We start from the raw sequence: 25,512 nt of genomic DNA, 5'->3' as shown, positions 1-25,512 counted from the left end.
GATTCTATCATAACAATCAAATTTAAGATCCCAATCTTATATGATCCATGAATACATTTGATTGTTGGAAAGATGATCTATAACTCACATTTTTAACTTTTTCAATGTTACATCCCTATTCAACATCTTCTTACACAATATCCCAATTATCTTGAAGAATAAATAATAATTAAATAATGTCCACATACACATGGGCATTGCATTTTTTTCCACTCTAACATGTTTGTAGTCATACATTATTATCATATACATAATTAAATACAAGTAATCAAAGCTTAGGATTACAAGGTGAACAAAACCCCTCATCCTAAAATGGTTCCGTAGAGGAACCTACAATAAGTTAAACTCCAAGAAGACTAGTCCATGTTGAATAACATGTATAATTTCTAACAACACATTACATCAGGTTGCTTGAAGGGTTGGATATTTAACCATATAGAAATTGAATGACTAAGGAAAGCACCAAATTAGACATGCGATAGCAAGAAGACCCAATAGAGTGCATATAATGAATAAATTATTCATTGGGAAGGTGAGGGACCAAAGGATGATTAATGGATTTTTGAAGGTGAAGCAAGATGTCTTGGGTGATTGATTTATTAATCTATGCAATGCTAAATTTTAAGCACCGTGCTCATAATATTTTAACTGTTGTATTTGACTTATGAGAATTATTGGGGTTGGCACAAGCTTGCATCACTCAATTTTTTGTTTTTGCTTTCATGTATTTTTATGTGTAAGATTAATTAGTGTGCACATTATTATTTTTTATGGTATTTTTGGTACATAAGATCAACTTTTATGCATGTTTTTTTTTGTGTATTGGGTAGTTTTGGAACTCATGTGAATCTTGTATTTAAAGGAATAATAATTGTTGTCCTTGCAAAAACCTTGTTGGTCTAGGTACAAGTCTATTTGAGTGAATCTTAACCTACACATAAGTTCCCCTTCACAAAGAATATTGCAATCCTTATTCAAGTTCCTACCTAGTTTCACAACCACAAACACAAAGATATCATGCCACACAAACTAAACCATTTTTATGCCCCAAAATATTAATGAATAGAAAACATTGAGGGTGTAAATAACGAGAGAAATCATTCAAATGTCCCACCTAACAAAAGAGAGAGAGTTTATGCTAGTTCTTTTCCTATTCACAATCAAGCTAATAAGTGTGAATTTTTTTGTTTGAAAACATAAACCATTTTGTGGGTATTCTAAATGCTAGTGATTTTTTTTATATCATTAAATACATTTTTACATGACGAGATTCCTCAAAATACATGTTATGGACCACTGTGTGTTAGAGGTTATGTGAATGGTTAATCATTGAATGATATACTTCTTGATCCAAATTCTTAATATAATGTATGCACAAAATATTTTTTATATAGTCATCATTTTTAGTGACAATCATATGCTATTTTGTGGATCTTTTGAAAAATAATGATATTTTAATTGGAACCATGAGATACATTTTATTTTACCTTTAAAGGTGAGTTTGAAGGAAATGCTAGCTTTATTTCGTATCTTTTCTTTTTTAAACAAATTTGTATCACATGGGCATTCATGGATAAAGAAATGTCAATCAATATCATCTATGTTGTATGAATGCATTAAAAATATTAAAAAGGGTGACGCAATTAAAATTACTAGAGATCTATGAGGTTAATCTAAATTAAGCCATTTACTTCGTCACATATACAAAAACATGGAAGGAACATCCATATGAGGATAAATGTTATTTCCATGACATACAATTTTCATAAGCAAGAAATTGGAGGGAAAATAAGGAGAAGAATAAATAATAAATAGGACCATATGAGGATAAGAATCTATACATCCATACGAGGATAAGTGTTATTTCCATGACTCATATAATTTTCATAAGCGAGAAATTGGAGGGACAATAAGGAGAAGAATAAATAATTTATAAGACCATAAGAATCTATATGATTTTATAAGGCCCAATATTACAAATGGTGAACACAAGCAACCAATTACATATTGTACCCGAAGAAATAACAAAGGAATTGTGAATTAAAAATCTAAATTTATTTTATCTTGAAATGGTCTTCAAATCTAATTACCAAAGAATATGAATATTAAACATGTTCAAAATCTATCTTTGGAACTACCTTCAAAGAAACAAAAGTAATGAGCAAGAGAAGAAAAATAGAAATTGAGTCTCCTTCAAGTATATTTACTAAGATCACTACTTAGTATTGTGATGACCACATGAGAATATAATAATAGAACAAATGACTATTGATTTTCATCATTGGGATGTGGCTGATCTTCTTGCATGAATTCCTTCCAAGATCCTTGCTTGAGACTTTGAGCTATAAGTTTCACATCATCACTTTTTTTTGTGTTTGTGTTGTTTCCACGTTCTTAGTTAGAATGTAGACAATGTAAATACACATTTAGTGTCATGTCCCATCTTTGACCCAAAAAGACAACAAACAATGAACAATTGTGGGATCAGTTTGGTATTTATATCCTTTGTTTTCAGATTCGAAAGAGCTCATGTAAGTAGGTCGAAGGCCATTAATTGTGTGCATCTCCCAATTAGTTAGACGTCTGAAATAACACCATACATAGGGGATATTATTGCCTGCAAAAATCAAGCATAACATATATTAGATATTACAAGTATGTATCAAGCATATTGGGAAAAACATTCTGATTACTGTAAGCAGATTGGTATTGCATGTGTTTAAGATATATTTGGGAACAAAAAACCCATCAAGTTTGTAGCACATTATTTAGTGCTACATCAAAAGAGACTACTACATACTTTATCCTTTATTATTCAATTGTCTCAAACTATATATGTTCAATGCAAAACAGGACATTGTAAGTAGGGAATATAAGCAGTTATCCTTTAATTCTTAAGTTATATAAGAAGGGACATTACAGTGGTATCGGAGTAACTTTCCTGCCATCCTGTGGAATATTAATTAATGCAGAGAAGGGGAAACAAGATGAGTGAACAATTGAGCAATGATTTGAGAACCTTTATGGAGCAAACAACTCAAACCACCCAACAACTGATTAGACAAAATGAGAGAACCAATCAAATTCTCCTTCAAGGTATACAATCAATCAGTAACAATCAGATTAGACCCCACAAAAGTAATGGAAGGGACATCGATTCCAACCATTCGAAAAATAATCATAACAATAATACTTCCAATATGAGGCCAACTAGAACCCCCTTCCTACCTAATGAAGTTCAGGAGGAAGAAGGTGAGGAAGAAAACACTCCACCCTTGGTTGATGTGGATACCATCTTGGAAGCCTATTCTAGACTTGACCTCAAATTAAAGGGGAATTTTTCTTTTAGAGATTATTGTGATTGCAAAATGAAGGCCATACATAATATGAAAAGAACAGACAATCTGACAAGGATCTTAAAGATATAATAAGAAAAATAACCCTTCCTTGCTTTGACAAATCTAAAAAATTCACAACACCTAAGTGACCTTGAAGTGAGTCCTTACAATTGAAGAGTCAAGTAACTTGGTTACATTCTCCTCGCAACTTCACAAGATGGTAAGTACTTTTAGGGAGATGAGGCCTTGATGGGACAGTGAGTAGGAGCCTCCAAGTTGAGCATGGGGGTTAGAAACAACCTCCCTTGGGCTTGGTGTAGAAACGACTCCAAACAATCCCATCCCGTCTCTTCCTCCCAAACTCTAACATGCTTGTATTATGTATGATGTAGTTGCTTAATCCTTATAATGGGACAGGTATATATGTATATTTGCATGTGTGGTTCATAATGTAATTACAGGTTATCCTTAAAAATCTTCACTCATCTAAGTACAAGGTTTCAAAGTCAAGGACCCTCATAACAAAATTTAAGAATGCTTGTGGGCAAGCATCTTCAAGGAGGGGAGATTGTCATGTCCCCATCTTTGACCCAAAAAGATAACAAATAATGAAGAATTGTGGGATCAATTGGGTATTTTTATCCTTTGTTTCTAGATTTGAAAGAGCTCATGTAAGCAGGTCAAAGGCCATTAATCGTATGCATCTCCCAATTAGTTAGACGTTTGAAATAGCACCGTACATAGGGGATATTATTGCCTGCAAAAATCAGGCATATCATCGCCCTAATCTTGACAAGATTTCAACTCCATATTCAACACAACTACCATAATATATATCAGATATTACAAGTATGTATCAAACATATTGGGAATAGCATTATGATTACTATAAGCAGATTAGTATTGTATGTGTTCAAGATGTATTCGGGAACAACAAACCCATCAAGTTCCTAGCAAGTTATTTAGTGATACATCAAAAGAGACTACTATATACTTTATCCTTTATTATTCAATTGTCTCCAACTATATATGTTCAACACAAAATAAGATATTGTAATTAGGGAGTATATGCAATTGTCCTCTAATTCCTAGGTTACATAGGAAGGGAGATTACATTTAGTGGTACATGCTAACATAATTAACTACAACTATAGGTGGTATGATTTGTGTCATTACTTTTCTTTGTCTCTTATGTGTTATTTTGTTTTGTTTTTCTAATGGATTTGAGATGATACAAAGTTAATAGAGTGATTGGTAACCACACTCATCATGATGACCAAAACATATCTTGTTTGCTTGTTGTACTCCTTTCTTCTCTTGTCATCAAGCTCATTCATAGTTATGTGGTCTTTTCATTTTCATTTCATCTTCTATATTATGTCTTGTTTGCTTGTATATGAGGAACCCTCTGTTTATTAGCATGGTCTGAGCCCAAAGAGAACACTTACGGGGGATCTCTTCCCACTTTTACCATGAAGACCACATTAGGGGGCCTCAATCCCTAATTCAACAACACTTTTTGTTCAAGCCCACAAGCACATTGACCTGGTGAAGACCCACAATTTGCAAGCACAACGGTCTAATGTGGTTTCAAACCGAAGTTGTTCCCATAACAATGTTATGACTTGACCACCACACTATGCCCTTATCAACTATATCTTTCATATGTTATTTATGTCTTTACATATTATATTCTCTTCACTTGAGACATCCCCTTTATATTACTTTCTTTGTCTTTTTATGATGTTACTTTTTCATGATCTTACTTTTTAAAGAACTCTACAATATTATATCTATTACAAAACATTAAACTAGACCATTAAATATAACCTATAATAAAATCATAAACAAAATTAAATTTATAATTTCTCTATTCATTAAAAAAACAAAATTTATATAATATTACTTTCTCAATTCTTTACCTAGTATTATTTGCTTATTTTTACTTATTGCGCTTTCATTCTCCTTTTAGTAATAAGGATTAACCTTTTGGTTTTATATAATTTAAAGACCAAAAAAGCGAACATATGCAATGATTACTTTATTCATGTTAGAGTAAACACTGGAATTTTCATTATAACAATAGTTTCATAGAAAAAAAATATTCACAGATTGCAGTTGAATACCTTTCTTTGTAAATATGAGATCAAAGAAGTGATTATTTAATGAAATTGTTTATTAAAACACATTCGTCAAGATTCTGCTTCAATTCACTTCTCTAATGCATGAATTAAGTTACGATTATCAATAAAAATTGCTTATTAAATTAGGTCGAAAATTCCACCATTAAAAACGAGGAGAAGATCCAATTATTTAATTAAAGTAAATTTAGAATTTTAAAACAAGCGATTCAGAAAATTCAGAATGGGTTTCTGGCCCACTTGACGAACAGACCCACTTGCTCAAATGCAATAACCTTGAATATGAGTTTAAGATATGATTATCTGTAAAAATTGCTTATCAAACAAGGAAAATTTCACCATTAAAGTAGAGGTTAAGATCTAATAAAAGTGATTTTAATTAAAAAAAATACAATATATCAGAAGAATTAGCAGATTAATTCAGAAGTTTCAAAGAGTGAGATCCCTCATCAGATCGCATTTAAATCATGACTTGAACTGTTGTCCTTAATGAGCTGACCCAGAAAGCTTGAATGTAGAAAATTTTGATACTGGGTTTCTGGACGGACGGACCCACTTTATCATAGGCAAGCAAGTTGCGGACACCGACAAGATCTTTCAAGTGCATTGGACAAATTTGACTTTGCGACCATTCAAATGCAGGTTGCTTGAAAGCTGAATGAGTATTGGACTTGTCGTATTAATGGATGAATATGACGATCACAAAAAAAAAAAAAAGGTTTAAAGTTCAGCAAAAACAAAAAGAAATCTAATGTACAATTAACCGACTAGACAGATCTGACCGAAGTACCTAGTTAGAGAACTCCTCGTCCATTTCAGAGGTACCATTATTCTCATTTCTTTTCAGAGGCATCTTCTGGTGCAGTAAGAGGAACCATTATTCTCATTTCTTTTCAGAAGCACACTTCTGGTGCAGTAAGATTGGGTTCCGCAACGAAAGCATTTGTTCTTATAGAATTAGCATTGATTGGATTGGGATCAAATATGGGTACGGTGAATCACATTGGAGAAGGATCTGCAATGATGGGGAATGACAGTAAAGGATATGGGCAGGTTGTTAACAGTCCTAGATATTCAGGACCCACTACGAGAAGAGCTCTCTCCTTCAAGAAGAACCCCAATCAAGATGTAGAGGTAGCAGTAACCAGGGACGAAGGAGGAGAACATGCATCTGAGATAAGACACTCAGGCCACAGGTCTCTGCACATCAAGACATTGCTCAAAAACTCTGCAGCCATTGCCAGCTCTGTCAAAGAATCTGATAAGAGTTTCAGGCAATGGGTGTTCTGTTTCTGTGGGCTGCTCATTGTTATCCTCACTTTAATGAAAATTGAAACAGTTGGATGGATTGCATCTCACACTGATCTCCACACACGATCTAAGGTGTCAAATATTTTCTTTCCTTTTTATTTGTGTCTAGCTAGTTTGAGACCTAGGTAGTTTTAGTTCATTGAATTTTAGGTTATACATTTTGTTGACTAGACTTACAACTCATGCTATTTCATATCAGTTCACAATTTTCCAGATTATGGGTATACTCAAAAAAATTCCAAAGTACGGCTTCTAATAACTGGGATTTATTTTAACCATGCTAAAATCTTGACAGGCCTTTGCAAGCATAGTTAGGATTTGTTGGTGTGGGTTTTAGAACTAATCAAAGAATCTTTAGATTAGGATTTACAGTCTACAGTCATCTCAATTCTGTGTCATATAGAAATATTAATTGAATAGCTTCTTTTCTTCGTTTAGTTACTTGGAATATTGGAAATTTTGAGGGTGTCCCAGGCATGGATTGACTGGTCCATAGCAGAGAATTTCTGTGATAGAGCCAGGAGAGTGGCAATACTGATTCCATTTAAAACTCATACGATACATCTAGCGTTGGGTTCTCGCCTCTTCCCCATCCCATTGTACCAACTCGCCAGCATCTTTCTCTGATTCCTACTATAGAGGTATATGCGTTATCTATCCATTTATTCATCCATCATTATTAGTGATACGTGATAAAAACGGTATGGTCCGCTTGCCGGTCTGAACTCGCATCCTGGTCAGTAGTTTGCGATAAAAACAAGATATCAAGGCGGTTGAGATAGGTGGGTTTTGTTTTACCCAAAACTGCTCTTCGTTAGTTGCACTAGCTTTCACATTCTTCTTTGTTTTTCAGAACCCTACATGGACTGTGGATGTCTTGCCAGTAACTGACATTTTCATTTGAATTTGTGAACTCATATAAACCTAGCAAATGATTTCTGTGAAGATTGGATGGGATTGAAACACAGAATTAGGATGGATGTTAGGCCAAATGAGAGCCTTGAGTGGGTTGATTTGAGGGAAGGGTGATATGCCGTTTATGGTAAGAATATGGAGTTTTCTTCTTGGTTGCGAAAGGTATGGGGGCATTACAGAGTGCCCTTGGATTGAGCTAGAGTTGGCTTAAGTAGAATTGGTTGGATGTAGCTATTATTGCCTTAGCCACTTCCCATGAAAGTTCGATTATATTGTCCTCGTTGGGTTTGGAGATCAAGGCAACCATGATCCTTTTTTTAGCACCTTCTGCAACTTAGGTCTATCAGGCTAAACGATTTACTGGGATTAACTAGGAATCTGCGTCAAAAACAATTTCAACCCATTAAGTCTGGATGGAAATCCGTCAGCAGAAGTATTTAACGATCCTAAATAAGCACAACTGAGAACGAGCCTATAAGAAAATTGAGAAACTTTAAATCCCCCCAACAAAAGGTTTACTATTCCCATAAATCTAAAATCTCAATATTTGGAGCATATATTTTTTTCTGTTTTGCTAAATTTCTGCCATAACTTAAATAAACCATTAATAATTAGGAAATCTACCTGATACAAGAAGTGATATTTGCCATTCTTCTCAAAATTGGAGTTGTCTCAACTTCCAGCTAGCTAACATCCAATGCTCAAGGCTCAAGCAATCATATGCAAAACAAAAGAGTTCTGGAAATTATATCTTACGATATCTTTATTGGATATTGTGAATACAACTCTGAAGAAATAAATCAACCACTTCTTACCATTGCAGGGTAACCCTGAGCTTCTAACCCTAAAGAATTAGAAAATGTATCTGATAAAAGAAGTGATATCTGCCATCCTTCTCAAAATTGGAGTAGTCTCATTTTCCAGTTAGCTACAAAACATCCAATACTCAAGCAATCAAATGCAAAAGAAAGTGAACTGGAAACTATGTCTTAAATTGTTCAAAGATTTCTGAAGAAATGCCTGATAAAAGAAGTGATATTTGCCATTATAAAAGAAGTCATATTTGCCATTCTTCTCAAAATTGGAGTACTCTCATTTTCCAGTTAGCTACAAAACATCCAATACTCAAGCAATCAAATGCAAAAGAAAGTGAACTGGAAACTATGTCTTAAATTGTTCAAAGATTTCTCAAGAAATGAACTAAACCTTTCTTAACATGTCAGAGTAACCTTTAGCTTCTGTATGAGAAAGAAACCATGGTTAAAGATTCTAATGTAATTGAAGATTCTCAAAACTGACATATCTGAGTCATCTCTTGCAGGGATGCGTTCCTCTTAATGTTCATGTTCCATATTTTTGGTGTGCTTCTGTTGCCGGCTGTTTCCTGAGGCGAGTACTATTTTTGGAGTGTTTGTGTTGTAGTGGGTTGGTGGTAGTCGGGTTACATTTTGGGGGTTTTGGCTAGGAGTGAGGAGAGGAAGGAACGGAGGAGGATTATGACACAGTTTGCTTCTCTGTAATAATTTTTCTATTGGTAAATGGCGAAATGGAATGGAATATTCAAACTAGTTTCTGAGTTCTGCATGACTGTTGTTCATTTGTCTTTTTGTTCTTTGCAATTTTGAAGGGTGGAAGCTTTTATCTGCATCAGTTTTTTGGTATCAGAGCAAATAGATCCACATGAGAGGATGTTGGCATGAAGGTTGTGTAAGGAACAATGCTATGGGAGCCTTGTTTGCTTGCTTAAGTTCTGTTATGTTTCTGTGGTTAAAGGGGAAGCATGGGCACTTACACGGGTAGTTGCAAATGGATAGGGGAGCTTAGATTGTGGAAGTGATATTAAAATACTAAGTTGCAGGGTTCACCCCCCTAGACCCCTGGTACTGGTCCGGTCCGGTACTGGTTTGGGGTTCTGGTCTGGTCCGCTTGTGGTCCGGACAGGGTCCGTGATTCACAGGCTTGGTTTGGACCAGGTCGAACCCAGGAGGACCCAGGTCGAACCCGGGGGTCTGATGGCCCAAAAATGGTTTATTTTTTTGCAAAATTTAATTGTTTTTGAAATCCACCACATAAAAAATTAAAATATAACCCTAAAAGTAAGTTTTGAAACATTAACTTGGCTCATTTCACACAAGCAACCCAACTACAAGCAAGGGGAAACGAAGATGTGGGACATAGAGCCAGAGCATACTGATTTGGATGCTTTTGCTTCTCAGCTTGTTTCATTTGATTACTCGGATAGAGAGCAAACTTATAGTGCAAATGCAAGTGCAAGTGGCATTGGCATTGGTTCATCTAATATCAATGTCAATGATGAGGAGGATGAGGAGGAGGAGGCGAATGAGGATGATGAATTAGAGAATCCATTTGATGTGTAACGGCCCCGCTATGAGGCCCAGAGGACTTAATCAAATAAACCAATGAAAATGCGAACAATTTTTTTAAAGATAAACCATACAATTGCATGGAAATACAAGATACAACATAATAAGAGAATGAGATGAATAATTATACGTTAGCAATAGTCCTCAAGGCCCCACAACGTCGTTACTCAACATTACCAATAACCCAACATACATGACCACATGAATCATGAAATGAAGCAACATCTATGTCACATATAAACATTATACACAATACATTGTCATGAGGATATACAAATGATCATCAATTACATCACAATGTATCCATAAGGATATAATCTCCAAGAGTACAAATAATGAAAAGAATACATAAATCTGGATCATTATGTAAGTCTTCAATCCTCACGCGAGCCACCATGATCATGCTGAAGGATGAACAAAGCCCAATGGGTGCAAAAAGCGCTCCACCCAACCATCAGGTCCACCCTCTGTGCTAGGAGGTATCAGCCAGACCCAAGACGAAGATATACATATGAGGATACACAAATGACTCACATGAGACTCACAAGACTACTATCACAAGAGACTCATAAGGAGACCAATGGATTCCAGAGGTTCAAAGCAATCCAAAAGAATATAACAATAAGAGACCACTAGGTATGCAATAGGGAAGAGTGTCATCACTAGGTTGTCATGGTTACCCTGGTGAGTCTTCACTAGGTCCCGACCCCCATCCTGGGTTACCCTGGTGACCTCTACCGACCCCCAGCCCCCATACAAACACTAGTGGACCACACCAACCTTTCAAAGGGACAAGATTGGTGGACGCCATTTTCAGGCCTTCTCTACTTACTCCAAAACCTAAACATGTGTCTAAGAGTAAGAGAGGCAACAATTTATCTTTTTTAATGTGTACTAGCTACCCACCCATGTTCATTATTTAGAATTTTCACTTAATTACTAAACCCTCATTGAGTTACCCTGGCGACCTCTTTGGGTCCCGACCCCCAATGAAAGCCACTCCCCCTTGACTTGCACCTAGGAATCCAAAATACATCATAGAGTCTATGACACCCAAAACCACAAGATGACAAGACCCCTACCATAGCAAGGCTTGACTCACTTGCTAGAAACAAGTTTACAAACTAGAAGGTGCAATGTAGACAAGGAAAGACCAACTAGCATTAAAGACATACAAGACACCAACCACATAACACTGAGAGACGAAGAATATCCAAACACAGTGAGGAACACAACCAACCCTTAGCCTCTGGTAATCAAATACATTAAACAACATCCCCGTGATTCCAACTATGATAGCCAATCTTCACATTGCACAAAAGATACAAAAAGCAAAAACACGGAGTACTTCATGTCACACATATGAACTATTACTCAATTTTATACTAGAAATAAATCACATTATTTAATCTTCATTAACCTTTATTTATTTATTTTTTTTATTATAACTCAAATTTACACGGTAAGACTACTATTTGCCATAACACATTGTGAGGAACCATAAATCATTTATTAAATGATACTGAGCATACGAGAGATCATAAATTAACATGTGTAAACCTATAATTATATAAATACACACACACACAAACATATATATATCTGCAGTAAAAAAAAATATACATATAATAAATTACAAAACAATCTAAAATTATATAATTATATACATATCTATATATATATACTTATATATATATCTGCATTCACAAATTTAATTCCCATTATCAAACTAAATAACAATGCTGCCAAAGGGAAAGTACAGAATCGGATAGGGGTCGACGCCCCAATAAAACAAATCTGCTAGCAACCCAAAACAATGAAAACATAGCGATAATAAATCAATCGCTGAGTGGAATTAGCATATTGATATAAATCGGTTGGAGAGAAGGAAACCTACCGATTTTTACAATCGGTTATCGAGAGTACTTAACATAAAAAAAAGAAACAGCACGATCATCTCAGTTAAGCCATTCTGAAAGCAATCTGATAAAACAAGCTTACTGATAATACCTATCGGTTATAAAGGATTTGGATGTCGATATTAATCGGTTAGAGGAAAAGAATCCTCCGATCTCGAAGATAACTACATTATAAATAAGGGATACATACCGATAGCAATCGGTTCTACAAAGACTACACGCCAATTAAGAAAATTGGACAACAAAAGGAAGTACTTACCAAACATACTAGGAAGCATACAGATAGAAGAACCGATCGGCTGAGCCAGCACAAACGCAAGACGACAAACAGAGACCAGATAAAGAGTGGGTTCATCAGAGCGTCAATCAGTCAATGCATTCCGATGCAACTATTGGTAACTAAGAATGTATAACATTTTAAAAAGGTAACCAATAAAATGGATTACAAATCGATTTCAACAATCGAATAACAAAGGAACATGCCGATAATATTGATCGGTTATTTTAGAAAATCTATTGGTTAATACCTTGCAGCTATTGGTTGACACAGAACCTCACTTGTTTAAGACAACATTTTAGTCGATTTTGAAAAGAAGCTTACAAAAAAAAAAAACATTCCATGAAAACAAAAGGTAAACCATTTACAGCAATCGACTCATACAAAGATCTAAAGGGGGTGATTATGTTGCATGCGAAAAAGAACAGAGGCTTTACAAAGAAAGTCTAGAGCCAGATAGTTATCAGACAAAACATGAATAATCCAAAACAAATTCAACCTGACAACGACAAGGAAATTGGAACAATATACAGTGAAAGGCGATGAAAACTTAAAAGATCAATATCCTATAGAAATCTTTAATCCATTAATCTACAAAGAATAAACGAAATCAAAAGAACATCTCCAACTTGGAGTTCGACGCCCGTTGAAGCAAGAGATCCACAAATTTTCTTTTGAATGATTTGAGAGCCTCTTCAATACCTCCAGACCAAACTCCATATCAAAACCCCAAAACCCCTAAATATTTTCCCAATTTCCGAACCAAAATTTTCACGGGAATACCCAAAATTCCTCTTCCCTGCTTTTTCGAAAAAGCAACAGGGAGATATCTTTTTCGAAAAGTAACTCCCTGTTGATGTGTTTTTGGTACACATGCGAACACAGAATAAAATACCAAGGTATCTTATCCTCTCTTGAACAAAGTTTCCCAACTGCTGAAGATCTCGTCGAAGGATCAATCGGAGTAACTCCAAGGTTCTTGTATGTAGGGTCCCTACGTGTGGATAAGCTCTTTGCGGTACAATGTGATTTTGTTGGAATCACAAGGGGACTTACTTTGATGACCTAAACATCTGATTTGCTTTGAATATTACTGGAACGCAAGATTTCACTGGCCTAGATTTTGAAAAAAAGGAAAAAGGAGAAGGGTTGAAACGGGATCTATTTCTAATACTAAGAATGTAAGAGCAATGAATGACCTTTGATGAAATTCTAACTAAGTCTTGCTTTGACATCCCAGGACCATCTCCACAAGGTTAGTGCGATCTTCTGAGGAAAGCTTTATGATGTTCAGATCACCGCTACAGGCATGGACACCGTCAGGCTGATGCATATCAATGAAGAAGCGATAATTGAAGTTAAGCTTAAGTTGAATGATTCCAGTTGACTACACAAGGCAAGTCTTCAATCAACAAACTGCTAGTAGTATGGATATACAAATTTCACGATCGATCATACACATTTCTTCCACTCATCTAATAATATGAAATCAAATTTGAGAAGTATAGAGACCATGCAAATTGTTGAATCGACCCATAGAATTCACCATTTCTTCAATGAAGTTTACAAGTCCTTTACAACAACATCTTGGCAACAATCTTTGCCTTCTCTTTCTATTCTACTTTAACTATTTCCTACTCTCTGACTATTCACTACTATCTATTCTCTATTAACCAACAACTATTCACTATCAACTATTAACCTTTACAAATGAGAAGCCAGGGCTTATATAGAGAAACCCTTTACAAATAGACGGCTTTGATTGATTTAGAATCAATGGCTAGGATTACAAGATAAAAACCCTAATTAGGGTTTGTTACAACAAACTTCCTTAGCCAATTAGAAAATTACATTCCAAGAGTGAGGACCAATAGGAAGCAGGGGTAGGTGCCTCGAAGTTTGTGTAGTCCCCAATGAATTAGGTACATTGAATCTGGTCATGCTGAGGTGGACCAATCTGACTGGAGGAGTGATGACTGGGATGCCACCTTGTCTGACACTTGTAACTTGGTTGATGTTCAATTTGATGATGCTGAGAAGCAAACTTTAATTAACTAATCTGAAACTATCTGCTTCTTCAATAGACCCATGTACCGACATTGGTTGATTCTCCTCTGTCTTTGATGTGTTTGATGAATCGAGTACCTCTCCTTGAAATGCTGGCGATGCCTTTCATTGTCATCTTGTGGTTCCTTAGTGTGGCAAAGTGAAAATTCTGGAGGTAGCTGGCAATTCCTTGAACACCTTGAGTCTTCCCTTTTGCCTGTGGAACGTCCTTGATGATGATGGACTAGAAGTGGTCGTCCTCGATGATGTTGGACTAAAAGAGGTCGTCCTTGATGATGTTGGACTGGAAGAGGTTGTCCTTGCCCTGACCTGGTTTTCTCCATTTGCAAAATAAACCAAAAGGTGATTAAGTACATATGACATGTTCATTTCAACAAAGCATTTTCCACCTTAAATCATCAACAAGAAGACTTTAAAATAAAGTTCGCTCAAAATCCTTCCCAGGGACAGGCCCTATCCAGAATTTCGCTCTGGACCCTTTGGAAGGGTTAGGAGCGAAATTCATGTTTTAGCTCAAAACTTGCATTTTTGGTGATAAAAAATCATTCAAAGGCAATCCAAAGGGCTTTTCTTACCTTGGTCTAGTCCTGACTTAGCACAAAATTTGAAGGATAAGATGGATTCTAGGGTTTTCGCTCTGGACCCTTTGGAAGGGTCAGGAGCGAAAATCTTGTTTTGAGCTTATTTCTCCATCCTCTCAACCTCAATCAACTTCAAAAGGCAAGGACACACCTTCTCACTCCCATCCACTCCATAAAAACCAAAAGTTTGATTTGATCCAAGGAGAAAATGGTGGATTTGAAGAATTTCGCTCTGGACCCTTTGGAAGGGTTAGGAGCGAAATTCTTGATTTGGGCAAATTTCCATCATTTTGATAATCACTAGCAAGTCAAGGTCACACCTAAGGACACTCCCAATCCTAATTCACCTTGAACCACCCTAAACTTGGCATAAAATTGAGGAAAAAAAAGTGGTTTTGGGGAATTTCGCTCTGGACCCTTTGGAAGGGTCAGGTGCGAAATTCATGATTTGGCTCAATTCCTTCAAATTTGATAATCACTAGCAACTTGTAGTCACACCGAAGGACTTCTCTCATCACAATTCACCTTAGTCTGCACTAGGCTTGGCCTAAGATTGAGAAAAAAGGTGGTTCTAGTGAAATTTTGCCCTGGACCCTTTGGAAGGGTCAGGAGCGAATTTCCATTTCTAGGACAAAATCTCCACCTTTCATCTATTTCAAACATTCCCAAAGGCAAAAACATGTCCATTCTTCCTTTCAACATGCCTTGGATATTAAAATTTGATCAATCAAGGAAGAAAATGAGGGCTAGGTAGATTTTCGCTCTAGACCCTTTGGAAGGGTCAGGAGCGAAAATCTTGGTTTAGGCTTGATCACTCATCTTTTCAATCCCAATCTCGATTGCAAGGCAAAAATCCATCACTCTTCACCTAAGGAACAAGGTTTGAAGCCCAAGCATGGAAGCAAATGAGGTTAATAAAGAATTTCGCTCTGGACCCTTTGGAAGGGTCAGGAGCGAAATTCATGATTTAGGCAAAATCTTCATCTTTCAAAGTGTCCAACTACCTCTCAAGGCAAGAACATACCAATTCAACCCTCCAACATGCCAACGCCTAGCCAAAACAAGGAAGAAAATAAGAGCTATAAGGATTTTCGCTCTGGACCCTTTGGAAGGGTCAGGAGCGAAAATCATGCTTTGAGCTTGATTCTTGATTCTTCCAACTCCAATCCTCTTTGGGAGGCAAACATAGACCATTCTTCTTGCATCTCCACCAAGGTCCTGATCTTGTCTAAGGGGAAAACGAGTGTTTTCAAGAATTTCGCTCTGGACCCTTTGGAAGGGTCAGGAGCGAAATTCAATTTTTAGGCTAAAATCCTCCATTTCCTCCACCTCTACTCATTCCCTTAGGCAAAAAACATGTCAAACACTTCCATACATGCCTTAGAGACCAACACTTAGCCAAAATTAGGAAGGAAATGAGGGTTATGAGGATTTTCGCTTTGGACCCTTTGGAAGGGTCAGGAGCGAAAATCTTGATTTATCCAATTCTCTCTCAAACTTGATCAATTTCAAGGTTCTTTCAAACTCTATTCATCATTTTAGGCAAGATAGAAGGTCAAATGGAAGATTTCGCTCTGGACCCTTTGGAAGGGTCAGGAGTGAAATTTCCATTCTAGGTTGATTTTGACCATTTTGTAGTCTTAAACTTTCTTTCCAAGGCAAACATGCATCCAAGTCTCCTCAACTATGCCTCAAAATCCAAAACTTGGCCATATGAAAGAGCAAAATAGAGGACAAGGTGAATTTTGCTCTGGACCCTTTGGAAGGGTCAGGAGCAAAATTCATGCTTTAGACAAAATCTACACTTTCAAACACCTCAAATCACTTTCTAGGGCAAGAATATATCAATTTGCCCTTACCATGCCCAAGGAATCAAGGTTTCCAGTGCAAACAAGGAGAAAAAAGGTGTATAGTGAGAATTTCGCTTTGGACCCTTTGGAAGGATCAGGAGCAAAATTCACATTTAGGCTCAAATCTTGATTTCATTTCTCACTTTTCTTCATCCAAACAAGTGTTTTGCCCTCAATAATGCCTGGGAATGAGTTAGTTCTAAGTTTGGGTCAAACTAGAATGTCTTATGGAGAATTTCGCTCTGGACCCTTTGGAAGGGTTAGGAGCGAAATTCGCTTTGGACCCTTTGGAAGGGTCAGGAGCGAAATTTGGCATTTTGGTCTCTCCGTCAGGATTCATGTATGGAATATAACATTTAAGTTATATTCCATATATACTGTTAGGATGTTTGAGAGTGGTTTCGGACCTCCAGGAGTTATAATGCAAAATCTAATTTTTGGAGGATTCTTCAGTTTTCCAGACTTAGTCAAATTTCAGGATCAGGATGACATTCCAGACAGCCAAATTTCAGGACATTTGAAGATTAGGATGACATTCAAGACTTCATCACTCACCAACTCGACCTAACTCAGACCTTCAAAGATGATATTCACTCACCAAGCAAGACACAATTAGCAACAAGAGCAGAACCAAGCCCTAAGGAAGACTCTCAAAGAAACCTTAATTCTGGGGCCCTAGGGACTCACCCTGGCTCAAGCAGAGCCTACTCTCTGAATAATCCCTCTGGCAACTTTCAGCATGCAAAGGCTAATAGATAAAACCCTAAAAGACCTAGAAAAACAAACCCCACAAAGCAAAAAATAGGGGTCCCCATTTGCAATGGGGCGATGTGTGAATACGTCACAACACTCCCCCATCAAAATCTGCATGCAAGATATTACCCCACTACCTCCAAAAATAGACATAATTCAAAAACTCCCCTCTCCATAAATAAATTTGATTAAATTTGATTTATATGAGCACATTTAAAAATACCAAAATGAATATTTAAATCTTTTTAATTAATCATTTTCAAAATAGTTAACTAATTTAAAACATTTTGCTAAACAAATTAATTTAGTATAACGTTGCAACAATTTTGCCATTTATTAGTAACATTGATAAATTAAATTCATCAAATCATTAATGTATTAATTATTAATTTCCTCTTGACACAATATTAAATAAACATAGAATTGCACCCAAGAATAACGAACTGCGAACCAACGAAACACAAACACTAACAGGACATGACCGGATAACCACAAGACTAAAATCAACCACAAGGGTACTTGACAAGAATCTCGTTCCCATGGGAACGATGGTCAAGTCAAGGGTCTGATCGATAACTCCATATTTTCCACATTATTGGGTCATAGAGCATGCTCAGACTTGAAGATTCAGGTGGAGTCGATGCTCAGTACTTTCAACTGCATAAACAAACTATTGAGCATATATATACATATGATCCATATAACATCATACTGTGAAAAGGGAATGGAAGCGACGTAGGTTACTCGTAAATATAATGACTGAATCCTAACAACGCATATATAATCCATCTCAATTATCATCTGACTAACTGAGTATAAATAACATCATATAATCACATCATAGACATGATCATCGATCCATAAAGCATAAAACATGAATACCACATATAAGTCCAAGAGACATAATAAGCATCATATCTAATGTTAAAATTGACCAACACCAAAAGGGTCTAAGCCACACAGAAACTTAAAACCATAGAGTTTGACAAGCCAAAAAGAGAGTGGGCACTACATGATGATTAAACTTTAAATTGTTGAAAGTTGAAACAATGATACTTGAATGTTTTGTCATTTTGATATTAAACTTGATGTATATGATGCTCTTATGGTATGATCATGACGCTATGATTACAAGTTTATGTTGGTTTTGTTGTTTATATGATGCTATGTAACATGCTCATCTTAATTCATGCTTATAGGCTGCATATATATATATATATATATATATATATGTATGTAAAATTTACATGTTTTTGTACTAACGAACTCAAACGAACCCAAACCCCTTTTCAAAATTTTGCCGTACTGACGTACCGGTTCTTCGAACCCGAACCAGCAACTTAGTTAAAATAGGTACAAATAAACTCTGAATCAAGGAGAGACTGAATCTTGTTCAAAAAGAGCAGCTGTGATGAGTTGTTATTTTAATACAAAAGTTAATTGTTGTATTTCATTTGTAATGGTTGTGTTTATCATGTTTTCCCATCCTATGTTCTGCTATGTTTCTATAGTTCTAGTTTACATCCTATGCAGAAGGAAACTGAAAGTTCAATGTCTTTGAAGAACAGGAGAGATGGATTTTTTAATGAGAAAAGTGTATCACCAGTTTAAAAGATTGATGTAGTGTTGCTATTATGAACCACTATGTGCAAAAAGGGAGACCTGTGTGGAAAGGAGAGGTAGTTGTGTATTTGAGCTTTGGCTGGTGAAGTCAAATATGGAGTTAGATTATAATGTCAGAAAAAGGATAATCTGGGTGGAAGCAAAGACAAGACAAAGGCGAAGGCAAAAGCTAACAAAGAACCAACAAAAAGAGTTGCAAAAAATAGAGATCGAGTTGGAAGAGTTATGGTGCCTGTTGGAGGAATTTGAGTTATGCAACAATAAGCAAGCAAAGAAAAATAAATCTACAACAAAGGTGTTGAAGAGTTATGAGAAGGTGAAAAAGAATGGTGAGATAAATACTCACCTTGTGAGAAAGAGCCATTTTCATTGAGAAAAGCCATTGAGTTAAGGATAAGTCAAGGGGTGGAATTGTTGGATCAAGGAAAGATTAAATCTATTGAGGGTTTGCCAAAATATTAGTGGATAGAAGACCCTTAATTGTGGTCTTCCAAGAGTTATAGAGAGCAGAGTTAGATGAATGGGATGGAGATAAAGAGATGAATGAGTTTGATGGAGTTGTTGAGTTGTGTTACCCCAAAGAAGGGGAAGCCATTAAAGATTATAATGCAAAAAGAGAATAGTTGAAAGACTGCAATGAGAAGGAATACAACCTATCACAAGAGGAGGCTTAAAATGTTGTAGTAGTGGAAGCAATCCATGCTGGAGAGGAAGCTGCAATAGAGATGGAGATCTTTGAGAGCCCCATATGTGATGAAGATTTAATGCTTTTAGAGAACACAAGTCGCAGAAACAGCTAGAAGAATGTTTAGAGAATCCCATTAGTGATGAAAAAGGAGTAGATCATCACTTCCCTAAGGAGGGAACAAGGATGATCTAGGGAGAGAGTAGAGATGTGTTCAGTTATGGTACAAAGGACAATATCCAAAAAGATTTGACTTGTGAACCACATCACACTAACCTAAGAAATGAAGGCCACCTCACAAAATATGAAATGGAAAGCATTGCCTAAATGGCATAATGCAGACAAGGAGAAATTATTAATGGGAAATTTTTATCCCCGTAACTTTATTTCTGTTTTTAATGATTTGTGTAGGTGTAATAGGAGTTGGTATGAGCAATGCAAAGAGCAGTGATGATTTTCAGTGGAGGAGGAGTACCAAGCCTTCAAGAAGCTGAGAAAAGGGAAAAAGAACAAAGCAGTAGAGGAAGAGGATCTTTGTTCTAACAAGAGGTTGGAAGTGAAAGAAGAAAAACTGTGACGGTTTGTAAAGATATCTAATGTGGTGGAAGGGAATACCGTGGCTTGATTCTTCAAGTCAGAAGGATAGTTTTTGATAATAGTAATCTCTTGAAGCTTTCCAATTCAAGCTCTTCTGAACCTAGAGATTCAAAATCTTTCAAAGATGGAGAGGATAACCTAACCGAAGATTCTCAAAAATGACATATCTGAGTTAGCTCCTGCAAGGATGCATTCCTCTTTATTTTCATGTTCCCTAATTTTGGTGCGCTTTTGTTGCCACATGTTTCTTGAGGCGATAGTCCTATTTTTGGAGTGTTTGTTTTGTAGCAGGTTGGTGGTAGTCGGGTTATATTTTGGGGTTTTTGGCTTGGAGCGAGAAGAGGAAGGAATGGAGGAGGATCATGACACTGTTTGCTTCTATAATAATTTTTGTATTGCTAAATGATGAAATGGAATATTCAAACTAATTTTTGAGTTATGCATGACTGTGTTCATTTGTCTTTTTGTTGTTTGCAATTGTGTTAGAGTTGTTTGAAGGGTGGAGGCCTTTATCTGCATGAGATTCTTAATAAAATTGGCTTGAGTTTGAATGATCACACATAACAGATAGAGTTTATGGTGTCATCAGTGTTCCACAGGGACGTATCCCCTTCGAAAAAGCCCACCTCCCCTGTAGGGGGACATTTCTGAGACTTGGGGACTTGGGGGAAACGTCTAGCCACAACATTACCACTTCTGCCACCTCCACCACCTTTGCTGGGGATGCTGCTAGGTTGCTTGCTACATGGCACATGCCATTACATACTGGTTGCAACCTTTAACTTCGTGAAAACCAGTTGGACTTTCATGGGGCACTCACAGCTATGTTATATTGCAGATATTGTCTTCAAGATTTCAATTCACCTCGATTTTTTATATCATCACTGCTCTCCACCACCACTCTGCCATTGTCCCCCTGCTGTCCCCTCACCGTCCCTAAATTTAAGCCCTTTGTCCCCCATTTCCAAAACCCGTCCGTGTCCCCCCATCAAGAAACTTCGTGGAACTATGACAATCAATTGACAAATGGATTTAGATAAAATAATTTACATATATGGTTTTAAATATCTGATGTTTTAATTAGCTGATTACTTAATGTGACCATTTCAAATTTTAGTTATGAGAGGTTTGAGGACGAAGCCCTTTATTCTGTTCAAGTAATGAACATGCTTTCCCAACGACCTTAACTGAGAACTACACAATCTGCAAACTCTGCATGTGCATTGCTTTCTGTCAATCATTCAGTGAAACAAAACCTACATAGCATAAAATTAGTGCAACCACCATTCACATGTAAAGATTGTATCTTCGATCCAGGAGTTACATTTATTTTGATCTAGTTTTGAAGCTTTTAAACTCATGATCAGAATCTGTTCATGTAGGACCTTTGTTTTTTAAAATCAATGAGATCGCATGAGCTTGTGATAGAAGATTTTATTTTGATTCAGTGAGACTCATGATTTACACATGGGCCCTGTAATTGTTAGATGACTCATTCTATCATGTTTTGTTGAGGTGGGCAGCCAATCAACAAGGCTCTGCAAATTATATCTTTTACTAATTTCAGCGATCTATTCAAAACACCTTCTCCATTAGCATGAGGTACTTGGTGAATGTACATATTGTGAACTTTAAATGTCCATTAATCGAATCACTGTGTGTCCTGAAGGGGGATGGGCCTACATTTATGTTTTCCTGTTCAAAGAAGTGCCTGATCACATGTTACTGTATTGACCATTTCATGAACTTCTTAACTTTAAGGAGGCTGGTGCCCTGGAAAATTATATTTCATGCAGATCTTTTTTCCAGGATAAGAGCTCTATCTACTGTTAATTTAGTGATCAGATTTAATTAATTAACAAAAAGTAAATGAAATGAATATACACATAACACAAAGAACACCAAAGATACCTTGGGAAAACCTCCCTCTTGGAGGAAAAACCCAGCATCAAGGATCCAAATAAATCTTCATATATATGAGCAAAATTACAAGCATCACTTATCTGATTTAGTCAACCAACTAGGGCACGGTTCAACCAAGTCAGATCACTGAAGTGCTGGAACAAATTCGCCAAGTAATGTTGCTGTTTCAGATTTCTAAAGATCAACCAACACACTGGATATGGCAGCGAAAGCTTGGAGATGACTTCGCTAAGCTTGTTAACAACTTCGCTAGGCTTGAGGATCAATTCGCTAACCTTGAAGACCAATTCGCTGAACTTTGGAGAGCTAATAATGTCGTTGAATGTTGCTGAGTTGCTTCAATCAGAATTCGTTAGAATGAAGAAGATTGTTTTGCTTGAATTGAACGATTTGAAACTAAGATGAATCTTGTTATATACAAGATTCATCTTTACATTTTTCTCCAAGTCGGCTAAGACTCTATTTGAAATTACATTCATATTTCACTTTAGCGCCAAATTTGAGTCCAGATTACAAACACGTTATATTTAGCCTTTAGCGCTTAATGAGGCCCGATTTAGATGCTTTTACAAGTTACATTAATACAATTTTGGGCCCAGCCCAATGGAGGTAATTTGCTTATATATATGTTTATTTAATTTGCACTTATAATCCGATTCTAGCTATCGGATTTCAACACTCCCTCTTAGCTAGGGAGGATTATAGCACATCATGGATCTTTGTATTACATACATCTTGCATTGCCCGTAGAGGATGGATCCACCTTGCATTGCCCGTAGAGGGTGGAGGAGGTCTTTCACCTCAACCTTCTCACTGAGAAGGACCCAATGTCACCTTGCATTGCTCGCAGAGGGTGACTCCACCTTGCATTGCCCGCAGAGGGTGGAAGATGCAACTCAGTGCATCACTGAGACTGAGACTCCCTCTCTGCCAGAGCTGTGTTCTTCAAGTCTCTCTCTGAAGTACTTAAACTTCACACGAGCTAGCGGCTTGGTGAGAACATCTGCAATCTGCTCATTTGTGCTGACATATTTCAGCTGAATGGCACCTCTCTGTACCATATCACGAACATAGTGATAATGAGTTTCCACATGTTTTGACTTGTCATGAAACACAAGATTAGCAGACATCTTAACACAATTCTGATTGTCACAATGAATGGCTGTGGGTTCCTGTTGACGTGTATTTTGTACACAATCATACACAGAATAAAATACCCAAAGGCATCTTATCCTCTCTTGAATAAAGCCTCTGATTGCTGAAGATATCGCGAAAAAGGATCAATCAGGATGACTCCAAGGTTCTTTGATGTAGGGTCTCTACGTGTGGATAAGCTCCAGTGGTATGATGTGATTTGCTGGAATCACAAGGGGACTTACATTTGATGATTGAACTTCTGATCTGCTTTGCTGGAACACAGGCTCTTACTAGCTTAGATTTGAAAAAATGGAAAAAGGATGAGGGCGAAGAAAGGATCTAATCCTAATACTAAGAATGTAGGAGCAATGATTGATCTTTGATGAAACTCTAACTAGGTCTTGTTTTGACATCGCAGGACTATCTCCACAAGGCTAGTGCAATCTTCGAAGGGAAGCTTTATGATGTTCAAATCATCACTGCAGGCATAGACACCATCAGGTTGATGCATATCAATGAAGAAGCGACAATTGAAGTTAAGCTTAAGCTGAACGATTCCAGTTGACTACACAAGGCAAGTCTGCAATCAACAAACTGCTAGTAGTATGGATATGTGAATTTCACCATCAATCAAGCATATTTCTTCCACTTATCTAATAACATGAAATCAAATATGAGAAGTATAAAGACCATGCAAATTGTCGAATCGACCCATAAATTTCACCATTTCTTCAATGAAGTTACAAGTCTTTTACAACAACATCTTGGCAACAATCTTTGCCTTCTCTCTCTACTCTACTCTAATTGCTATTCTATCAACTTCTAACTACTCTCTATCTACTAATTGCTTCCAACTATTTTTCTAATTGCCTTTACAAAATGAAATGTCAGGGCTTATATAGTGCCCTCAATACAATTTGATGGCTTAGATCGATTTGAGATCAATGGCCAAGATTCAACAATGAAAACCTTAATTAGGGTTTATTACAACCATTACATAACATTTAATGCTTGACCAATGATAAAATTGTATTGCTTGGACACATGTCCTCTCGAGAAAATTCCACCAATGGATAGCCGGGGTAGGTACATCGAAGTTTGTGCCACCTTCCATGAGTTAGGTACATTGAATCTGGACATGCTGAGGTGGACCACACTGACTGGAGAAGTGATGACTAGGATGCCACCTCATTTGACACTTGGTTGATACTCAATTTGGTAACGTTGAGAAGTTAGCTTTAATTAATTCTTCTGGAACTATCTGCTTCTTCAACGAACCCTTGCTTTGACTTCTTGTGTCCTTGATTTGCAGGATGATGATGTACCTTGCCTTGTAATACTGGATTGGAGAAGGTCGCCCTTGATGACATTAGTCCAAAGAAGGCCGTCCTTGTCGATGCTAGGCTAGAGGAGGTCGCCCTTGTCCTTACTTGATCGTCCTTGATCTGGCTTGATTTTCCTTGATGAGAGCCTTTCGACTTGTAAATCCTTTGAGCTTGGGAGTCGCCATCTTGATACCTACACAACATTTCAAAATTAGTAACATGTTTTGCAACGTGGAAATATAAACTAGAAAGAGGATTTAAGTTTTAAATTAGGAAACCTCATGATAATCTTTTAATTATCATTTCCTAAATTTAACTAAGCCACTTGAGATTGAAAATTCAAAATTCAAAATTGAGACTAGGAGAATCTCGCCACACCTCCACTTGGGAATTAACTCTAAGAAAAGATGCAAAATTAAGCAAGTTTGCTAGGCAAAATGTGGATCAAAGTCTTCAAAATGTGCTTCTTCTATCAACTTCACCACTTCTAGCCTTCAACGTCTTGAGGAAAATTCGCTCCATCTTTAGTCTTCAACTAAATTCGCCCCTCCTTAGGCCAGATTTCGCACTCCTTTATTGTTCCTTCAAAATCGCACTTGGACAAATGATTGAAAGATGGATTAACATGCTCAACACACCCCTCCTATATAGGCGCTCATCTTGATAATTGCCCCTAGGCCGACTTG

The 25,512-nt window shown here is 36.7% G+C and overlaps 1 protein-coding gene across 1 annotated transcript in view; it reads left to right on the top strand.

The window, feature by feature from the left end:
* Positions 1 to 5,740: 5,740 nt before the first annotated feature.
* LOC131043541 (O-fucosyltransferase 35) overlaps positions 5,741 to 25,512 on the top strand; it is a 38,609-nt gene continuing 18,837 nt past the window's right edge. The window contains exon 1 of the mRNA XM_057976753.2: positions 5,741 to 6,862. Coding sequence (XP_057832736.2) covers positions 6,464 to 6,862 — 399 coding nt within the window. The 5' untranslated portion in view covers positions 5,741 to 6,463. The remainder of the gene's footprint in view (positions 6,863 to 25,512) is intronic.

Source organism: Cryptomeria japonica, chromosome 2 (genome assembly GCF_030272615.1).
Source record: "Cryptomeria japonica chromosome 2, Sugi_1.0, whole genome shotgun sequence".
NCBI lineage: Eukaryota > Viridiplantae > Streptophyta > Pinopsida > Cupressales > Cupressaceae > Cryptomeria > Cryptomeria japonica.
The sequence above is the reverse complement of the archived record's forward strand: the minus strand, read 5'-3'. Positions and strand labels throughout refer to the sequence as shown.